Here is a 14,883-nt window from a genome sequence, read left to right as displayed (position 1 = left end):
TACGAAATGAAATGCGCGATATTATCATTCTTTTAAATTAAATAAAATAATAAAATTTAATGGAGATGTAAGCAATTCTTTATAATTTAGCTCTTTTTGAAAGCAGAAATCTCATTATATTTTAAGTTTTCATCTCTGCTCCCATATAGAGCTTTTTTTTGCTGGGAAATAAGACTTTGAATCTAGCGTTAAAATATGTAATAAAATCTCGAAAATGGAAGCAATGGGAATTATTGTGTTTGAAATATGAACTAACTTAGTTTTGTAGAAATTTTTAATTGATTATACCTTTCCGTAATTCTGCAAAGCATATTATTAACATAATCCATTCAGCTGAAGCACATTACGAGATTGAGTAATCCTCTCTTACATCAATCATGATTGACATAATCGATCTCTGTAAAGCAAGCAATATGCTTGCCATCACATCAGATGAACAATTTGTGAAATTTGACAAAGGTCAATGTTAGGACCTAAAGTTAAAATGTTAAAAGAACACCATTAAGGAACAGTCATTGAAGTTCAGTTAAAGTGTAAATAAAGCTAACCTTAAAATGAAATGATTTTGTGTTGATGCTATTAAGCAGTTTTTGTTATTAGCTATTATCACTTTGTCCCATTCTTAAAACAGTTCAATCTTAGATCACGACACGTTAAATTTTCAGTTCACTTTCAGTTTCGGTAAATATGCTTGGGTTTCGTGAGAGAAAAAAAATCGAGCTTGGTGTTTGAAGGGGTCGTTCCAAACTCTGTCGACGCATTGTTGTTGGCTTCAGCTTCACAGATCGAATCATGTCTACAGACACCAATGGACCCTTTAGTCCTGATCCTTTTGAGGGAGTTCTATCAGAGTACTGAAAAATATATTCATGATCAATATGAGTGCATTGTGAGCACAGAACAAAAATACTTACTGGTCTCACAGCAGGGGTTTTCTTCAGCTGAACTCCTAGTATATCCTCGAGTGTGATGCTTGGTCTTGATGGCCCTTTGTCTTTAACTGCCAGTTGGTTATGAGGTTTTTTGATAATTTCGAGGGGTTCTGCAGCTTTGAAGATGGGCATGGGTGGTGGAGGCGGCGGGGGCGGGGGTGGTCCTCCTGAAGACAGTGCCCGAATTGCAATTGGGGCTGAGCTAGACATTTTTGCCTCCAAAACGGATAGTCTGTTGAATAGATTTTCCTGTCTCTCGTTGAATTTATCCTGTTTGATGCTAATTTCACTGATACATAGCAGAATTTGGTCCAATTTTGCAGTTAGTGCTGCGTCTCCACTGCAATCATGCTTCTTAGTTCTGGTAACTGTAGCTGTGGTGAATGACAAGTAGATTTTCCAGAAGTACGCAGTCACAGTGTTTAGGAGCGTCACAAAAGCACCTTTCACGCAGCTTCCGTCGAATAGCTTTGAAACTGTCTTTTCGGGTTTATCTGTTGAGCTAGTGATGCACGCCAGTTGCAAGGGAGCAGTGTCAGTCTCTTCACCGCCGCACAGCTTTGCCTCCTCAACGGTGATGACAGGTTTAAACAGCTGCGAGGTGGGCCTCTGGGGGCTGCGGAACCTGCTAGGTGACGGCGAGTAACTGATCCTCCGCCTCGGGGTGCTGTTGATGAAGAGGGTGCGTCCTCTGGCCTTGCTGTCTCCTGCGGGAGTACCAAAGATGGGCCCATCTGTCACGTCACAGAAGGATGAGCGGTGCGAGCGATTGAGGACGCTCCTGGGCGTCGGCACGAAGGCCACGACGTCCGTCTCCTCCAGGGCAGAGTTGATGAGGTCATCCCTGCTCCTGCGAGACCTCTCGAGCAACTGGCGTCGTTTTCGGTTTCGTTTCTGCTGCTTTTTCTTGGCCCGCCTGCCCGACGGCATCGTCTCGTCGTTGTCTGCCTTGCTGCGGACGAAGTAGGCCCTGAAAAAATTAAACATGCCGGTGTTAATTTTGACGGCGCTTTCCTAACGACGGGACACATTAGAACGTTGTAAATTTTGTTAGAAAATTCGCCTGACTTGAGATAAAAATGCTGTTTGTGATGTTTTGTTGATTTACTTGCGCGACTCCTTTTGCTGTTATCGCGTTGGAAAAGGATTAGTAGAAAAATCGTTGCCTCCGCTTGTGTCATCTGAGATCGCGCGCTTGCTATTTTTTGGTAGGGGAAAACACAAATGTTTGCGAGGTTGCATCATCACAGGTTTCATTTTCGTACATATATAATATAAAGACTCCAAGATGTTTGAGAAGTATGATGTGTGAAGAGTGGCTGCTGAGGTCATCATGTGTTTTTGGAACCAACCGCTTCAATTATTGCTGTTCAAATTTTGTTACGTGTATGATATGTAATAGGAAGCAATTTAGATAAATGATGAGCATCATTTTAAAATTTAAATTAGCTGCTGTTGCGGTATAACAGTCACTAAATTTTTGCGATTGTCCCCAAAGGGATCAAACTTAATGCGTTGGAGTGGAAAATTATTAAATTAAGTTATTTTTAATGCAAATAAAAGAGGAGAAGGGGGTGTCCAAATGGTGAGTTCTCCAAATGTCCAAAGTCCAAATTAATACAATACATAATACCTCTCTCACCAAAGCAGAAAGATATGGCGCACTATGGAATTATAGTTTGTTTTGATCGTTTTGAACTTAATTTCCTTAATTTCAGCGGTGCTAAAATATTTAATATTGTTCGCAAAACTGCGGTTAAAAAGAATGATATTGCAGGTCATTGGAAAAACATGAATAAATATTAGAAGACAATCAGAACTACATACATACATTAACAAGTTGAAAATTAACATTGATGGGTCCATAGTGTGATCGTTGCGAGAGGAAAAATTCGGATATTTAGCACACAGCTACCATCCGCTGCACAGCAGGCGCATGTTCTTTTGCAAGAACTCGCGAGAAAAAATGTTTTAATAAATCCCAATATCGATCGATTTGGAAGGCATTCCAATCTAATATACATGCATATAATGCTAGCCGTGATAAATTCTTATGAACGAGAAAACTTACAAGATAATCCAGTTATATCATTTCAAAGTCGGCGAGAATCAGACTTCAACAAGGTCGTCGGTCGCCGGCGGACACCTGTTTGATTCAAAAGTCGCGGACTTTTTGGTAAACATTGTCAACAACCAATGGTAAAAGCTCATGAAGCAAATTGATGATCTCACTGGTTTAGAGCAAAGGAAAACAACTAGCCAATCGCCAATCATTCATCATTCAAGCTGAAGGGAAAAAGGAAGGAGGAGAATGGCATGAACCGAAACAACTGAACTGAACTGAACCAAGAACTGCCAAGAAGAAGCCAGAAGACGCTTTATCTTCTCTTGATTCTTCAGACTACTGGACTACTGAGACTGATTGTGAGTAAAACGACAGGCCACAGTTGCTGCCGCTCTTTCGCTTCTCTTGTTGTGTATCATAGTTTAGGTCCCACTCACAGACCTAAAACTCACTACATTAAATTTACATTAATTATTATCTGTGCTCGTGATTTTTTCTTTTGTGTACATATATGTAAAATTGAAAAATATTTGTAGGCTGGACTGGATATCATGGATTCCCAGGCTGATGCACGCGTGGAATGCGACATTTGCCAGAAGCCCTGCAGCTCTAAGAAAGATCTAGAAATTCATGTCAGGACCCACGTGAAGAGGCTCAAACATGGTCGAAACCCGGCCGAAGAGAAGTCTGTAAGGACGAAACACCCATCGAGATATAAATGCACCTTCTGCCCCAAAATTTGTTTTGGTCAAAGTGAATTGTCACGCCATTTGTATGACCACTCAGGCCGCACACGCCTCAAATGCACCTCCTGCGACTTTCAGTGCGATGAGAAGAGCAAGTTGACCAAGCACTTAGCCACTCACAAATTAAAACAGCTGAGTATTCACAACAAAGCCCAGAAAGAGACTGTCTTTAAATGCTACCAATGTCAATTTGTTTTCAAGTCTGAATCCAAACTGCATTCCCATGAAGTAGAAAATCATGACATGTCTCTGAGGTGCTCTATCTGTGGGCAAAAGTTCTCAAGCAGCTCTGCATTGCAAGGTCACTTGCCTGCAAAGTGCGTGGTCAAAAATGACCAACTCAGTGAGTCAACTTTGTATGACTGTACTCTTTGCAAATCTCAGTTCAAGTCTCTGAAAGTTCTGAGAACTCACTTGATGGGGCACACGCGCATTAAATATTGTAACGTGTAGCTTTTTGTAACAGTTTGTCCTAACAAAAAGGACATTAATTTCCAAATGAGCATATCCTCATGATGATTGGAATGATCAAAAAATTAAATACTTAATCATGCTATTTTTTTGTAACTTAAAAGAATTGTGTATTCACACAGAAGAATATCAATAAAATATTATTTGAAAATGACTGTGTCTATAATTTATGATTCCAGGTTTGCTTTTATCTGGGAGCGAACTCTTTTGGGCAGATTTCGAGTTTGTCAAGTTTAGTGTGTTGGAGTCCAGTTTTATTAACTGAAAATCTCAACTCAGTTATTTGTAATTTAAGCTCTGTGGCATGGATAGATGACCAAAGTGAGTTTTATATTAATTTGAGACTTTAAATTGACACACTAATTTTGATCAACAGGGCAACTCCAATTACGTGGATTTAGAGAAGGCGTAGGGAAAATAAGCTTAACAGTACAAATACCTCTGAAGATCAAATTCAATAGCGTAAGATATTCACTAAATTAAGAAATGCTAAGCGTAATAACCGCGTGTGAAGATCACGTATGCCTTTGGATCAATATGTGGCATCGCAGATGATGGACTATACGGCTTGTCTGCTAAAGACGAATGGGAATTCATCAAAAACAGGGTTTTAAGAAGAATTTGTGACGCAAAGGAGACGATAAGACGTGTGAAAACTTGCAGAAATACAGTTTACTGCTTGACAGGGAAAGGTGAGGCGCTATAACATCAAATTATAACTATGAACTGAAACCGCCTGTGCTAGGACAAATTTTTAACCTAATGGAGGAGGACGAAATGCAGGTGAAGATTCCTGGGACTGTTTTTTCTTTTGACTGTGGAGAAGAGCATTGCATAGCAGCTACAGAAGAGAAGGAGGTCTACTCCTGGGGAAGTTCTCTGTCAGTAAATCCATTCTGCTTTTTTGACAGCTTTTTAAATTAAATATTAGTAAGGGACAGTTAGGTCGCGGCACATTGCAAGATGAACCTCTGCCTGAGAGGATACCAGCCCTTGGTGGTTTGAATATCATTCAGATTGCTTGCGGCAAGTGGCACAATGTGGCCCTCACTTCTGAAGGAGATTTGTATGTGTGGGGTTGGAACAAACATGGACAGTTAGGATTACCATGTCCCGATCTTAAGGTGAGTTTTTCAATGGGCTACTTTGCGCTTGAGTTTCTTAAAATATGTCAAACAGGATTTACAGACCATAGAGTCATCAGTCACTGTGCAAGCTGAGCCTGTGCTTTTAGACTTCCAAATTGGAGTGAGGAGAATCGCATGTGGATCTGCTCATACCCTTGTTTTAGCTGGTGCGCATTATTATTTCATCAGTTTGTACAAATCTTAGCATTACTTGATTTTTAGATGATTCCACTGTGTGGGGTTGTGGCTTGTTAAAGTTTGGTCAGCTAGGAAAGCAAAATTGCAGCGAAAAAGAAGACAAACTAGTTTCAATTCGACTACCGAAGGGTAAAGTATCCGATATTATTGCAAGTGATTGGAGCTCAATATTTTTGTTTGGAAAATAAAAGAGTAAAAGCACTTGGGAGAAATAAAATACTGTACCTTTCCATTATTCTGTTTATTCACCCTCAGATATAAGAAATTCTTCAATCTGGGACTTCATCTTGGAAAAAGACTGCGCCTCTCTGGCGTTCTCCAGAACAGTTGAAGGCAGCAACTCTGGATTATCCTTAAAATAAAGTAAATTTAAGATTTTTTGATGAATTGAGCTGTGGTTAAGCGAAACTTACCACACTACAAACTATGAGGCGGCAAGAGTAGCACAGAGTTTGAACCAAAGTTGAACGCAGTTTGTTCTTGCAGTCACAAGACCCACAACTAGACTCGGGCTTCTTGCCAGTTGACAATTCTCTTGAAAAGTCAGTGGCCTCCAAGGCACTGCATGGCTTATGCACCGTGTCCAATGGACCCAGGCAAAATGCGCATGGTTGATTGCTAGGCGTAGAGCAAAACTTTTCCCCTGTTCTGTAAACAGTGGACACAGTCGACGGGAACTCGTTTTGCAGATTCACTATAAAGGTTTCCGTGAGGCGCTGAATGCTGCTGTCCATTTTCGACTAAAATTCCAACATTGGTATCACTCCAATAAATGGCATTATTCATTTACCATGGTGAGAAGTGAAGGAACAAACACTGATTTCGGACAGCCACTGAAGATGCTAAAAATGGTCGCCTCCTTGCTGGTGAAATCCCTGAGTGGTCTAAGGAAAGTCACATCAGAATGTCTGCTGTCAGAAAATCCCTAAAATTGCAGCATAAATAAAAACTCATGATAAACAGTTCGGCTCTTACGGTCTCAAGTGATATCGATGCACCTTTTCCTAATGATACCCCTGACAGAATTTTCACAGCCACCGAAGTGGAGTTGTCAGCCAGCATAACTAAAGACGTTTTCAACTGTTGAGCACAACTTGATAGCACGTTGCATCTACAATGTAGATGATGAGATATACAATCATATTTACAACGTTCTTTAAATACCTCAAACGGTTAAGGAGGTCCAACTTGCTTGTGGTGTCACTTACACTCTCAAATAACGATTTAAGTTTATCATCGGTGTTTCCATGGATTTCGTAATTTGTTATATCAACTGGACTACTATCCTGGACATTTAAAGGCACAGCATACACAGGAAATCCAAATCCGGCTGTCACTTCCAATATTTCTTTGCATTTAGTGAGTCTCTCCTCTGCAGACATTCCCAGCAAAGCACCCTCTGCAAGGAGAATCCAAAATCAGAGAGTTTTCAATATTAAACTAGTAGAGCTTGAACTGCTTCTTACCATCGATGTAAATTATTTTTGGACAAGCCATTATTCTTCGGTGAGATGGACCAGCTGCCACAGCGTCAGAAAGAAGTTTAAGTAGAGCCAAGCTTGACGCACTGCCAGAAAAAGCAACTAGCACAGACTTTTGTTCATTTCCAAAGATCCTGCTCTTGCCTAAAATTGCACGGAACTTGTGGTTGCAAAGCGCAATCAAACACTCCCTAAAAATTACCAAAGTATTAAATACCATTTAAAACAATTAATAATGAATATTATACTTGCAGTAAGCGTCTTTAATTTGCAAAATTACTTGGGCCTTTGATGTTTTACACTTCCTACAGAGCGTGCCTTTCCTACAAATAAATATTAGTTAGTTACTTTACAGTTATTAAACGAAAGTCAACAAATCAAGTAGAATGAAATTCCAAATAATTTGAAGCCTTTGGTTCACTCCAATTTTAACGACTTGAACATACTCTGGAAGTGGTGGCTTGGGATTTAAAAGGGTTTCCCCGTCATCGCCGCCAGTGCTGCACATTATACCATACGTCCCTTCAATAGTTCACCAAGACCAACTAAGGAAAGAAATCAGGGATTAAATTTTAATATTATCTAACATAATCCAGTAAAAGAGAAAAGGCAATAATTACATAAATATGTAAATATTACGAACACGAAAAAATGAAATGAACATTTTTCGAAATTTTCACTGTCATGCGTATGTAACAATTTTCTCAACATGAGTAGATAGGAAAAGTTTCGAAATAAAATTTCGTCAAAGCGACCGGGATTAGAGGATCAGTTCACCTTGTTATGATTCATGTGCTGTGCTTGTGGTGTATTATGTGAACTACCACAACGACTGGTTGCTCAGAATGCTTCTTTGCTGCTTTGCTTTCCTCATTGCTGCAGCGTTGCTCTTTGGTTTCTTGCGTATTTACCACCTTTGCTTCAGAAATGTGGCAACATGAAGGGAAATATTAAATTTAGTGTTCGCATCCGCGTAAGCAAATAGAACTATATTTTAGATGAAAAATACTTATTTTAGAATACAGAATTTTATGAATTCTTCACATGATCAAATAATTAAGTTTTATCAAAAAATTGCTGATCGATTGGTTGGAACCTAATCGCACAATTTACCAGAATTTAATGGTATTACTCATCGACGCGCAGGAATACGCAGGTTGTCGAAAGAGCCGTCAGAAGACGATGGAGGAGTGGGGGAGGTTCTAATGGAGTTCTAAAGTGATTGAGATCCTGTTGTTGTTTTTTCAGCTTTTGCCGTGATTTAAACATTTTCGATCAGTTATCTGGCATTCAGCAGAATTCGGACTGAATTTTAATACAGTTTTGTAAGTGTAAGTTGGAGAAAAGCTATTTGTGAACTGGATATACGGCTTTTCTGTGGAAGGGTGTGTGAATCCTTTTGGGGAGTTTTCCTTGACTTCCTTCTTTTGTGACTCAACTTACACACATATTCACGGAAATCGCAGATTGTCGCAAATTCAAGCACTATGGAAGCACAAGCAAAACACGACTTCAATGCAACAGCGGAGGATGAGCTGAGCTTCCGAAAAGGACAAGTTTTAAAGGTTTGTATTGACGCCAAAAATCTTGCAAAACATTTGAGCCGGAGATGTAAAAGCGCACAGCTTACTGTATGATTTGCACGCCTGAATCAAATCAATTTTGTCTCATCATCCTGTAAGTGCTCAGATGGCAGAATATATATTATACGAGGCATACACATAGATAAACTAAATTAATACGTCGCTAATATTAAATAATCGTGTTGTCCATCCTCATGTTGCGCTATATGGTTCTGTTGATTTTGTTAGACCCCACCTCAAGAGTTATGATTGTATCGCTTCTAGCCTTATGAAAAAGGAAATCAACCCCCCGAACAGAGACACCGAAAATAACTCAAATCCTTTTCTTGTATAGCCATTTATACTCTTACCGACGCTTAAATTTTTTAATGTGATGACAAACTTTTATAATATTCTACCTTTGAGAGCTCACTAGTTTTTATTTTTATGCACATCTATGTTGTTTTTGCTAATATTTTCAGATTTAATGTGATTGGTTTCTGCACAATGCTTTTTTCAATTTCAGATTCTAAATATGGAAGACGACATGAATTGGTACAGGGCAGAACTGGATTCCAGAGAAGGACTTATCCCCAGCAATTACATTGAAATGAAACCTCACGAGTAAGCCAATAATGAAGTAGTTATACTCATGCTGAGTGATCCTATACTACACACATTTTTGTGTGAATAAATGCACATTAATTTAAGTGTCCTATTCACACACAAAATGTGTGCGATTCTATCTCAGCGTGTTACTGTTGTACAATTCACACAAAATGGGTGCAAAGAGAAATATTCATTCACGCAATCCTGAACTAATATCAACGTGAATTTCCTAGGTGGTATTATGGAAGAATCACAAGAGCGGATGCTGAAAAACTCCTCTCCAACAAACACGAAGGAGCCTTCCTTATCAGAGTCAGCGAAAGTTCACCTGGTGACTTTTCGTTATCAGTAAAGTAAGTCAAATATATAGCTCCAGACAATGTGCCAGTCGTTCATGATCAATTTAAAAATTTCAGATGCTCAGATGGAGTGCAACACTTCAAAGTACTGAGAGATGCACAAGGCAAATTCTTCCTTTGGGTTGTTAAGTTTAATAGTCTGAACGAGCTTGTCGAGTACCATCGCACAGCATCAGTTTCTCGCTCTCAAGATGTAAAATTGCGAGACATGGTCCCAGAAGAGGTAGCTATCCATCTTTTTTATCATGATGATTTTGTCCTTTGCTCTTGGTGTTTAAAGATTTTATCTTTGACGTATGGAGGATGAAAAAATTACTTTTAACGTAGCTAAAAGGTTATAAAGGAGATAAGAAGAACATACTTGATATGAGCCGAATTACCAGAAAGTGTTTGGTGTAAAAAGCGACCAAACCAATGTTTCGTCATCATTAAAATGCATAATAATGGGATCTTGTTCCTGGTTTCCTTATACAAACAGCTCAATGATCAAAATGAAAATTATCTTTATCAGTTGATCAATTCTGGCTCATTTGGTTAACCAAATCGTTCTAAACACTTGCCATTCTTAATATCCCACAATGTTTAATAATGCTGGATTCTCATGCACTATTTTTCGACGGTATTTCGGTGATAAATGAATTTCACAAAATTTCTTAGGTGTTACTACACTCCCATATCCAAGAGTATAATGTGTTTTATTCCCCACTCAAATCCATGTACTTTCCTTTATCTTAATTGGTTTGGTGGTTGTCAAGGATCCTTTTAATGTATTTTATCATAACGCTTGATTTTAATCTGAAAAAGTACTCCTTACAAGTAGCTGTTTCATTTAATACCGTAAGAAAATTAAACACTTAGTTCTACTGTCTCTGGATTTGGTCAGAATGAGCTGTTAAAAGTTAACAATTGAGGAAAAAAGTAACTTGTTCTTTTTACTGGACCATTCCCATTTAAACCAAATTCATTAAGAAGATTATATTAAAGAGGGTTCATAATCACCAGGCGTAGAAAATTATGATTACACTCTTCGTTCAGTACAAATTAAAAGAGGGCAACATTACATTTTTTAACCCCGCCACTCATCTTGTGATACAACTTCCTTGCCAATTAATTCACATTGGTTTCAAGCTATTATAAATAGTAAAATCATAGTAGTCTTCTCTTTAAAAAAAATCAAGAAGGAAAATTATATATTTGTCTGCATGAGTTTTCTAATTTTATTTTAAGTTCATAAAAAACAAATATATTTGTTTGTTGTGTGCATTTCATGTAATTTTAATTTGATTTGTTTCAGTGCCTCGTGCAAGCTTTGTATGACTTCACGCCACAGGAGCCTGGAGAGTTGGAATTTCGCCGAGGAGATGTCATCACTGTCACCGACCGTGCTGACAAACACTGGTGGAGTGGAGAAATAGGCCCCCGCAAGGGCCTCTTTCCTGCCACCTACGTAACTGGTTATCACTCGTAGAGACGCTTCCTTCCTCACCCCCTTGTGCTGCGCCTTTTCGATTCTTGTAACTGTATCTCCTTACCCGTTAGCAGCCCCATTTCATTTGGTGCCTTGAATAATTGATATATCTGACAATTTTTGTGGTCAAAATACTACCCAGGCTCCTACTTTTGCCTGTTTCGTCGTAAAATAATTTTCCTGCGCTCTCATAATTAGTATTAAGCAGAAGTACAACAAGGAATTTAGTTTGTATATTTTTTCTGCCAACTCAGTCACAATAACTTTCTTTTTAAGCTCTTATCGTTTCTCATGATGTAATTTCTTCACCTTTTGCTTCATTGTAGCGATTTCATAATTTCATAATAATATATCTGGGCATTTCACAATTTATTATTTCCGAAGTTCTTTTGCATTTCTATTAACCATACAACGCATGTTATGATTGAAACTCCTGCAAGTGCAATATTTACCTAGGGAAAATCTCATTTTTGCTCGCACATCAATTTTAAAATATTTTGGCCAATTAATCTGTCTTTTCACCTCCTCTCTGCTGCAGAAATCATTCTCGCACCATCATAAACATGCCACATTCTACCATTTACACAGGGCTGGAAACACGCTCTGGCAAACAGAACAGTGTAATTTAAATAGCCACAAACTGACGCAATTGTTAAGACATAACTACAATGATGATACGCCCTTAACTTGCTGGCGATGGAAGTGTCAAGAAGTACTAAGTCTGACTAAAATATTGTGGTAGTGACCAAATTAAACCAATCGGCACTACCTGAATCGTTTCCAGAAACACAGCCGTAACTGACAATTATTGATTTCTTTTTTGTGTGGTTTGGTGCATAAATACGTATTTCGTTTAATTTCAACGTGAGAATAACCTGCCATTCTTTAAAAAACGTGATGGAAAGTGTGCTATAATTATGATGACGAAAGAGGCAAATTTTTGTATAAATTTTTTATGCAATCTCATAGCAAGTATGACTATGTAAATTAGTGATAATAATAGTTTATTGATCGGCTTTAAGATATGTTGAATGCACCACGTTGGATGTTAATGAGTTGTAAAAAGTAAGGGGAGAATTTTAATTCTGTTGTTACAAACGCGCAAAATTTAGCCTGCAAAACTAATTTCTATAATGGATTGATCTAATGCAATGCCACAGTTTGTTGGACGTAACAAAATGCTTCTCTACTGCGAGACAAAAGAGGAATGAAGACAAAGCGTTGTGAAGGCTCAAAATGCTGCAATATACACTATATATTTTGATTGTGAGGCTGCTCTGCCTCAGCAGAGTTTATAACTATGTCTTATGTACCAGATTTTCTAAAACAGTAATGTTCGGATTGGTTTTCCCGGAGCGGATGTGTAAATAATTTACTTACTCTTCAATGTCAATAAAGTAATGATATCATTGTAAGGAATATGACAATTTTATTAGAAACCAACATCTACTACAAGCAAATTAAAAATGATTGAAAGTGAATTATTAAAATGTCAATTTTATAGTAGGCACAAAGCACGAAAAAGTCTATTTTTAACAAACAGCAAAAAATTTTCTACTTTCGTTCTAACCTACGTAATGATTAATTAATTAAAATGGATATAGCTGCTGCACTATAGTTAAACCAACAACAAGAAGAAGACAATTCAGAACAGTTATATATAATTTTTGATTTACTCATGTCAGCTCATAAAATGATTTCCCTTTTTAAAATTTGTTAGTTTTCTTCGTTTGCGATGACTTTATTTGACACTTAATTTTAATAAGAAAATATGTATTATAGTAAAACCATATTAATATCTTTTTTATTATAGTTTTTCCCTCATATAATATCGCAACCATCGCATACAGAAAGAACAACATTTTTCGCGCCAAAATTTAAATTTACTCAATGCAACAATTTACTAAAAGGGAAGAGATTAGAAAGATATATCGTTAACAACTGCAAATTCATAGTAAATAAAGATTGGTTAAATTTTTAATAAACCGAGCACCATCAATTGATTTAATTTTCAATCTATGACTGAAAAATATTCAGGTTAAAATAAATGAAGTTGGTTATAGTGGTACCTCCGATTCTCTCACTGTAAACTCCCTGTGGCATTGACAAACGTAAGTTTCCTCTTGCTCCAGAATATTTTGGTAGTTTTTCCCCGTTTTTAAAGTATTTTTTGGTATATTTGGCTTAATTTGAAAAAATAATAGTTTATTATTCTCATGTAATACTTAATTTAAGATTTTTGTAATCAACTCAATTTAAAAAGCCAAGCCGAAATACAGTATGTACACACGCTCGAGTCGCTTGTACCACGTGGCGACCATTTTTCTTCTCCCGGCTAATCACAAAGCTTCAATAATTTATTGAAGATAGAAGATTTATTATCCTTTCGCTCACATTAACCTAATACATATCTCTCGAATCTACAGGTTGCTGTTCTATAACCAACGTAGAGATGTCGGGAGGATCAGACGTGTTGGCCCTGAAGGAGGAGGACGTGACCAAGATGTTGGCCGCGACCACCCACCTGGGCACAGACAAGAAGGACATCCAGATGGAACAATACATCTACAAGCGTCGCCAGGATGGCGTCTACATCCTGAACTTGCGACGCACCTGGGAAAAGCTGCTCTTGGCTGCCAGGGCCATTGCCGCCATCGAGCATCCCTCTGAGGTGTTCGTCATCTCATCCCGTCCTTATGGACAGAGGGCCGTGCTCAAATTCGCCGCTCACACTGGCGCCACACCCATTGCTGGACGTTTCACCCCTGGTGCGTTCACCAACCAGATCCAGGCTGCATTCCGCGAGCCCAGACTCCTCGTCGTGACCGACCCATACACTGACCACCAGCCCATCACTGAGGCTTCTTATGTTAACATTCCGGTCATCGCCTTCTGCAACACCGATTCGCCCCTGCGCTTTGTTGACATCGCCATTCCCGGCAACAACAAGGTATATTTGCATGAGGAGATATATTATATTATGTATAATTATGCATCATTTAGATTTACAATTTTAATTTAAATCAAAATTTGTTATGCACAATATTATTATATTAATTTTTAAATTAACTTTTCACAGTCCATCCACTCCATTGGTCTCCTGTGGTGGCTGCTGGCGCGTGAGGTGCTCCGCCTGCGTGGAACCATCCTGCGCGAGAACAAGTGGGACGTCGTGGTCGATCTCTTCTTCTACCGTGACCCTGAAGAAGCCGAGAAGGAGGAACAAGCAAGCAAGGAACTCGCTGTGGCGCCCAAGGTTGAAGCTCCCACCGAGAACTGGGGCGGTGAGGTCGTTGCTGCTACCGAGCAACCCATTCCCAGCTGGAGCGAGGAAGGCCCAGTGGCGATTCCTGCTGCCACCGCGGCTGCCGCAACTGCTGGTCCCGCCGCTGCTGCTCCCATCACGGCCTACAACGCCAACGAGGACTGGGCTACCCAGGTTGGAGATGACTGGAGCGCACCTGCCCCTGCAGCTCCCGCTCCCACCTCCGACTGGGGTGGTGCTGGTTCCAACAGCTGGAATTAAAGCGCATCGCGTGGTGTATCTTCTGTAGGCTTGCAATAAAATGTGCGCCTGAAATTTAAGCATTTCGTTTACATTTTGGCAATCTCCCCTATCTAAACATAGCAAGCTCTGTGTAATGAGCAAGGGCAGGAAACCATCTAGGAATTATGTTTGAACTAAACATTTTGAATCGTTTTGAATTCATTTGAAGAGAGGTTGAAAATTTAAAATTTAATGTAGTAATAAGTAGATTCTAGATAAAAAAAATTGTTACAAATATCCAAATTGATTAAATACGATTTTATGTGAACTTACGTTTGTATTACCTTGAGACCAATTTAATGAATCAGGCCAAATTTG

At 38.8% G+C, this 14,883-nt stretch overlaps 4 protein-coding genes across 11 annotated transcripts; 3 read left to right on the top strand and 1 right to left on the bottom strand.

Moving 5' to 3' along the window:
* Nucleotides 1-279: 279 nt before the first annotated feature.
* Ctu2 (Cytosolic thiouridylase subunit 2) lies at nucleotides 280-7,951 on the bottom strand. 7 transcript variants are annotated; one of them, XM_065482324.1, is made up of 10 exons: nucleotides 7,798-7,951; nucleotides 7,467-7,565; nucleotides 7,269-7,343; nucleotides 7,006-7,211; nucleotides 6,704-6,938; nucleotides 6,515-6,650; nucleotides 6,330-6,464; nucleotides 5,953-6,279; nucleotides 5,765-5,891; nucleotides 1,788-1,902 (listed from the first exon to the last, which is right to left on the bottom strand). In XM_065482324.1, exons 2-9 carry the CDS (start codon nucleotides 7,526-7,528, stop codon nucleotides 5,781-5,783), a joined length of 1,287 nt encoding a protein of 428 aa, XP_065338396.1. In that variant the 5' UTR covers nucleotides 7,529-7,565; nucleotides 7,798-7,951; the 3' UTR covers nucleotides 1,788-1,902; nucleotides 5,765-5,780. The 7 variants fall into 7 exon arrangements, with proteins under 7 accessions (XP_065338395.1, XP_065338398.1, XP_065338397.1 ...); XM_065482323.1 differs by lacking the exons at nucleotides 5,765-5,891; nucleotides 5,953-6,279; nucleotides 6,330-6,464; ... (4 more) ...; nucleotides 7,467-7,565; nucleotides 7,798-7,951 and adding exons at nucleotides 280-854; nucleotides 2,001-2,668 and having other exon boundaries at nucleotides 915-1,902; XM_065482326.1 differs by lacking the exons at nucleotides 5,953-6,279; nucleotides 6,330-6,464; nucleotides 6,515-6,650; ... (3 more) ...; nucleotides 7,467-7,565; nucleotides 7,798-7,951 and adding an exon at nucleotides 281-854 and having other exon boundaries at nucleotides 915-1,902.
* On the top strand, nucleotides 3,211-5,761 carry LOC135938593 (serine/threonine-protein kinase Nek9-like). Of its 2 annotated transcripts, none has more exons than XM_065482331.1 (9): nucleotides 3,211-3,356; nucleotides 3,534-3,686; nucleotides 4,394-4,535; nucleotides 4,591-4,676; nucleotides 4,729-4,906; nucleotides 4,960-5,095; nucleotides 5,146-5,338; nucleotides 5,394-5,508; nucleotides 5,564-5,761. In XM_065482331.1, the coding sequence occupies exons 2-9, from the start codon at nucleotides 3,549-3,551 to the stop codon at nucleotides 5,725-5,727; spliced, it is 1,152 nt and encodes a 383-aa protein (XP_065338403.1). In that variant the 5' UTR covers nucleotides 3,211-3,356; nucleotides 3,534-3,548; the 3' UTR covers nucleotides 5,728-5,761. The 2 variants fall into 2 exon arrangements, with proteins under 2 accessions (XP_065338403.1, XP_065338402.1); XM_065482330.1 differs by lacking the exon at nucleotides 3,211-3,356 and adding an exon at nucleotides 3,367-3,409.
* A 238-nt stretch (nucleotides 7,952-8,189) lies between the features above and the next one.
* Nucleotides 8,190-12,437, top strand: drk (growth factor receptor-bound protein 2 drk). The gene is made up of 5 exons (XM_065482333.1): nucleotides 8,190-8,585; nucleotides 9,109-9,206; nucleotides 9,425-9,544; nucleotides 9,608-9,773; nucleotides 10,845-12,437. The coding sequence occupies exons 1-5, from the start codon at nucleotides 8,508-8,510 to the stop codon at nucleotides 11,016-11,018; spliced, it is 636 nt and encodes a 211-aa protein (XP_065338405.1). The 5' UTR covers nucleotides 8,190-8,507; the 3' UTR covers nucleotides 11,019-12,437.
* Nucleotides 12,438-13,044: 607 nt separating this feature from the next.
* Nucleotides 13,045-14,603, top strand: sta (stubarista 40S ribosomal protein SA). The gene is made up of 3 exons (XM_065484853.1): nucleotides 13,045-13,129; nucleotides 13,445-13,968; nucleotides 14,098-14,603. The coding sequence occupies exons 2-3, from the start codon at nucleotides 13,471-13,473 to the stop codon at nucleotides 14,542-14,544; spliced, it is 945 nt and encodes a 314-aa protein (XP_065340925.1). The 5' UTR covers nucleotides 13,045-13,129; nucleotides 13,445-13,470; the 3' UTR covers nucleotides 14,545-14,603.
* Nucleotides 14,604-14,883: the final 280 nt, after the last annotated feature.

Source organism: Cloeon dipterum, chromosome 3, assembly GCF_949628265.1.
Source record: "Cloeon dipterum chromosome 3, ieCloDipt1.1, whole genome shotgun sequence".
Classification (NCBI taxonomy): Eukaryota; Metazoa; Arthropoda; class Insecta; order Ephemeroptera; family Baetidae; genus Cloeon; species Cloeon dipterum.
Note: the sequence above shows the minus strand (reverse complement) of the source record. Positions and strands in the feature narration are given on the sequence as shown.

Bases quoted from the DNA above. Each gene is read 5' to 3' on its own strand.
- Ctu2 (XM_065482323.1), bottom strand. From the start codon at position 2,113: ATGACACAAGCGGAGGCAACGATTTTTCTACTAATCCTTTTCCAACGC. The intron at 1,903-2,000 runs GTCAGGCGAATT...TAATTTTTTCAG, and splicing joins AAACAGCATTTTTATCTCAA to GGCCTACTTCGTCCGCAGCA. The intron at 855-914 runs GTAAGTATTTTT...TATATTTTTCAG, and splicing joins AAACCCCTGCTGTGAGACCA to TACTCTGATAGAACTCCCTC.
- sta (XM_065484853.1), top strand. From the start codon at position 13,471: ATGTCGGGAGGATCAGACGTGTTGGCCCTGAAGGAGGAGGACGTGACC. The intron at 13,969-14,097 runs GTATATTTGCAT...AACTTTTCACAG, and splicing joins CCATTCCCGGCAACAACAAG to TCCATCCACTCCATTGGTCT.
- LOC135938593 (XM_065482331.1), top strand. From the start codon at position 3,549: ATGGATTCCCAGGCTGATGCACGCGTGGAATGCGACATTTGCCAGAAG. The intron at 4,536-4,590 runs GTGAGTTTTATA...TTTGATCAACAG, and splicing joins GGCATGGATAGATGACCAAA to GGCAACTCCAATTACGTGGA. The intron at 5,339-5,393 runs GTGAGTTTTTCA...TATGTCAAACAG, and splicing joins TACCATGTCCCGATCTTAAG to GATTTACAGACCATAGAGTC.
- drk (XM_065482333.1), top strand. From the start codon at position 8,508: ATGGAAGCACAAGCAAAACACGACTTCAATGCAACAGCGGAGGATGAG. The intron at 8,586-9,108 runs GTTTGTATTGAC...TTTCAATTTCAG, and splicing joins GAAAAGGACAAGTTTTAAAG to ATTCTAAATATGGAAGACGA. The intron at 9,207-9,424 runs GTAAGCCAATAA...TGAATTTCCTAG, and splicing joins ATTGAAATGAAACCTCACGA to GTGGTATTATGGAAGAATCA.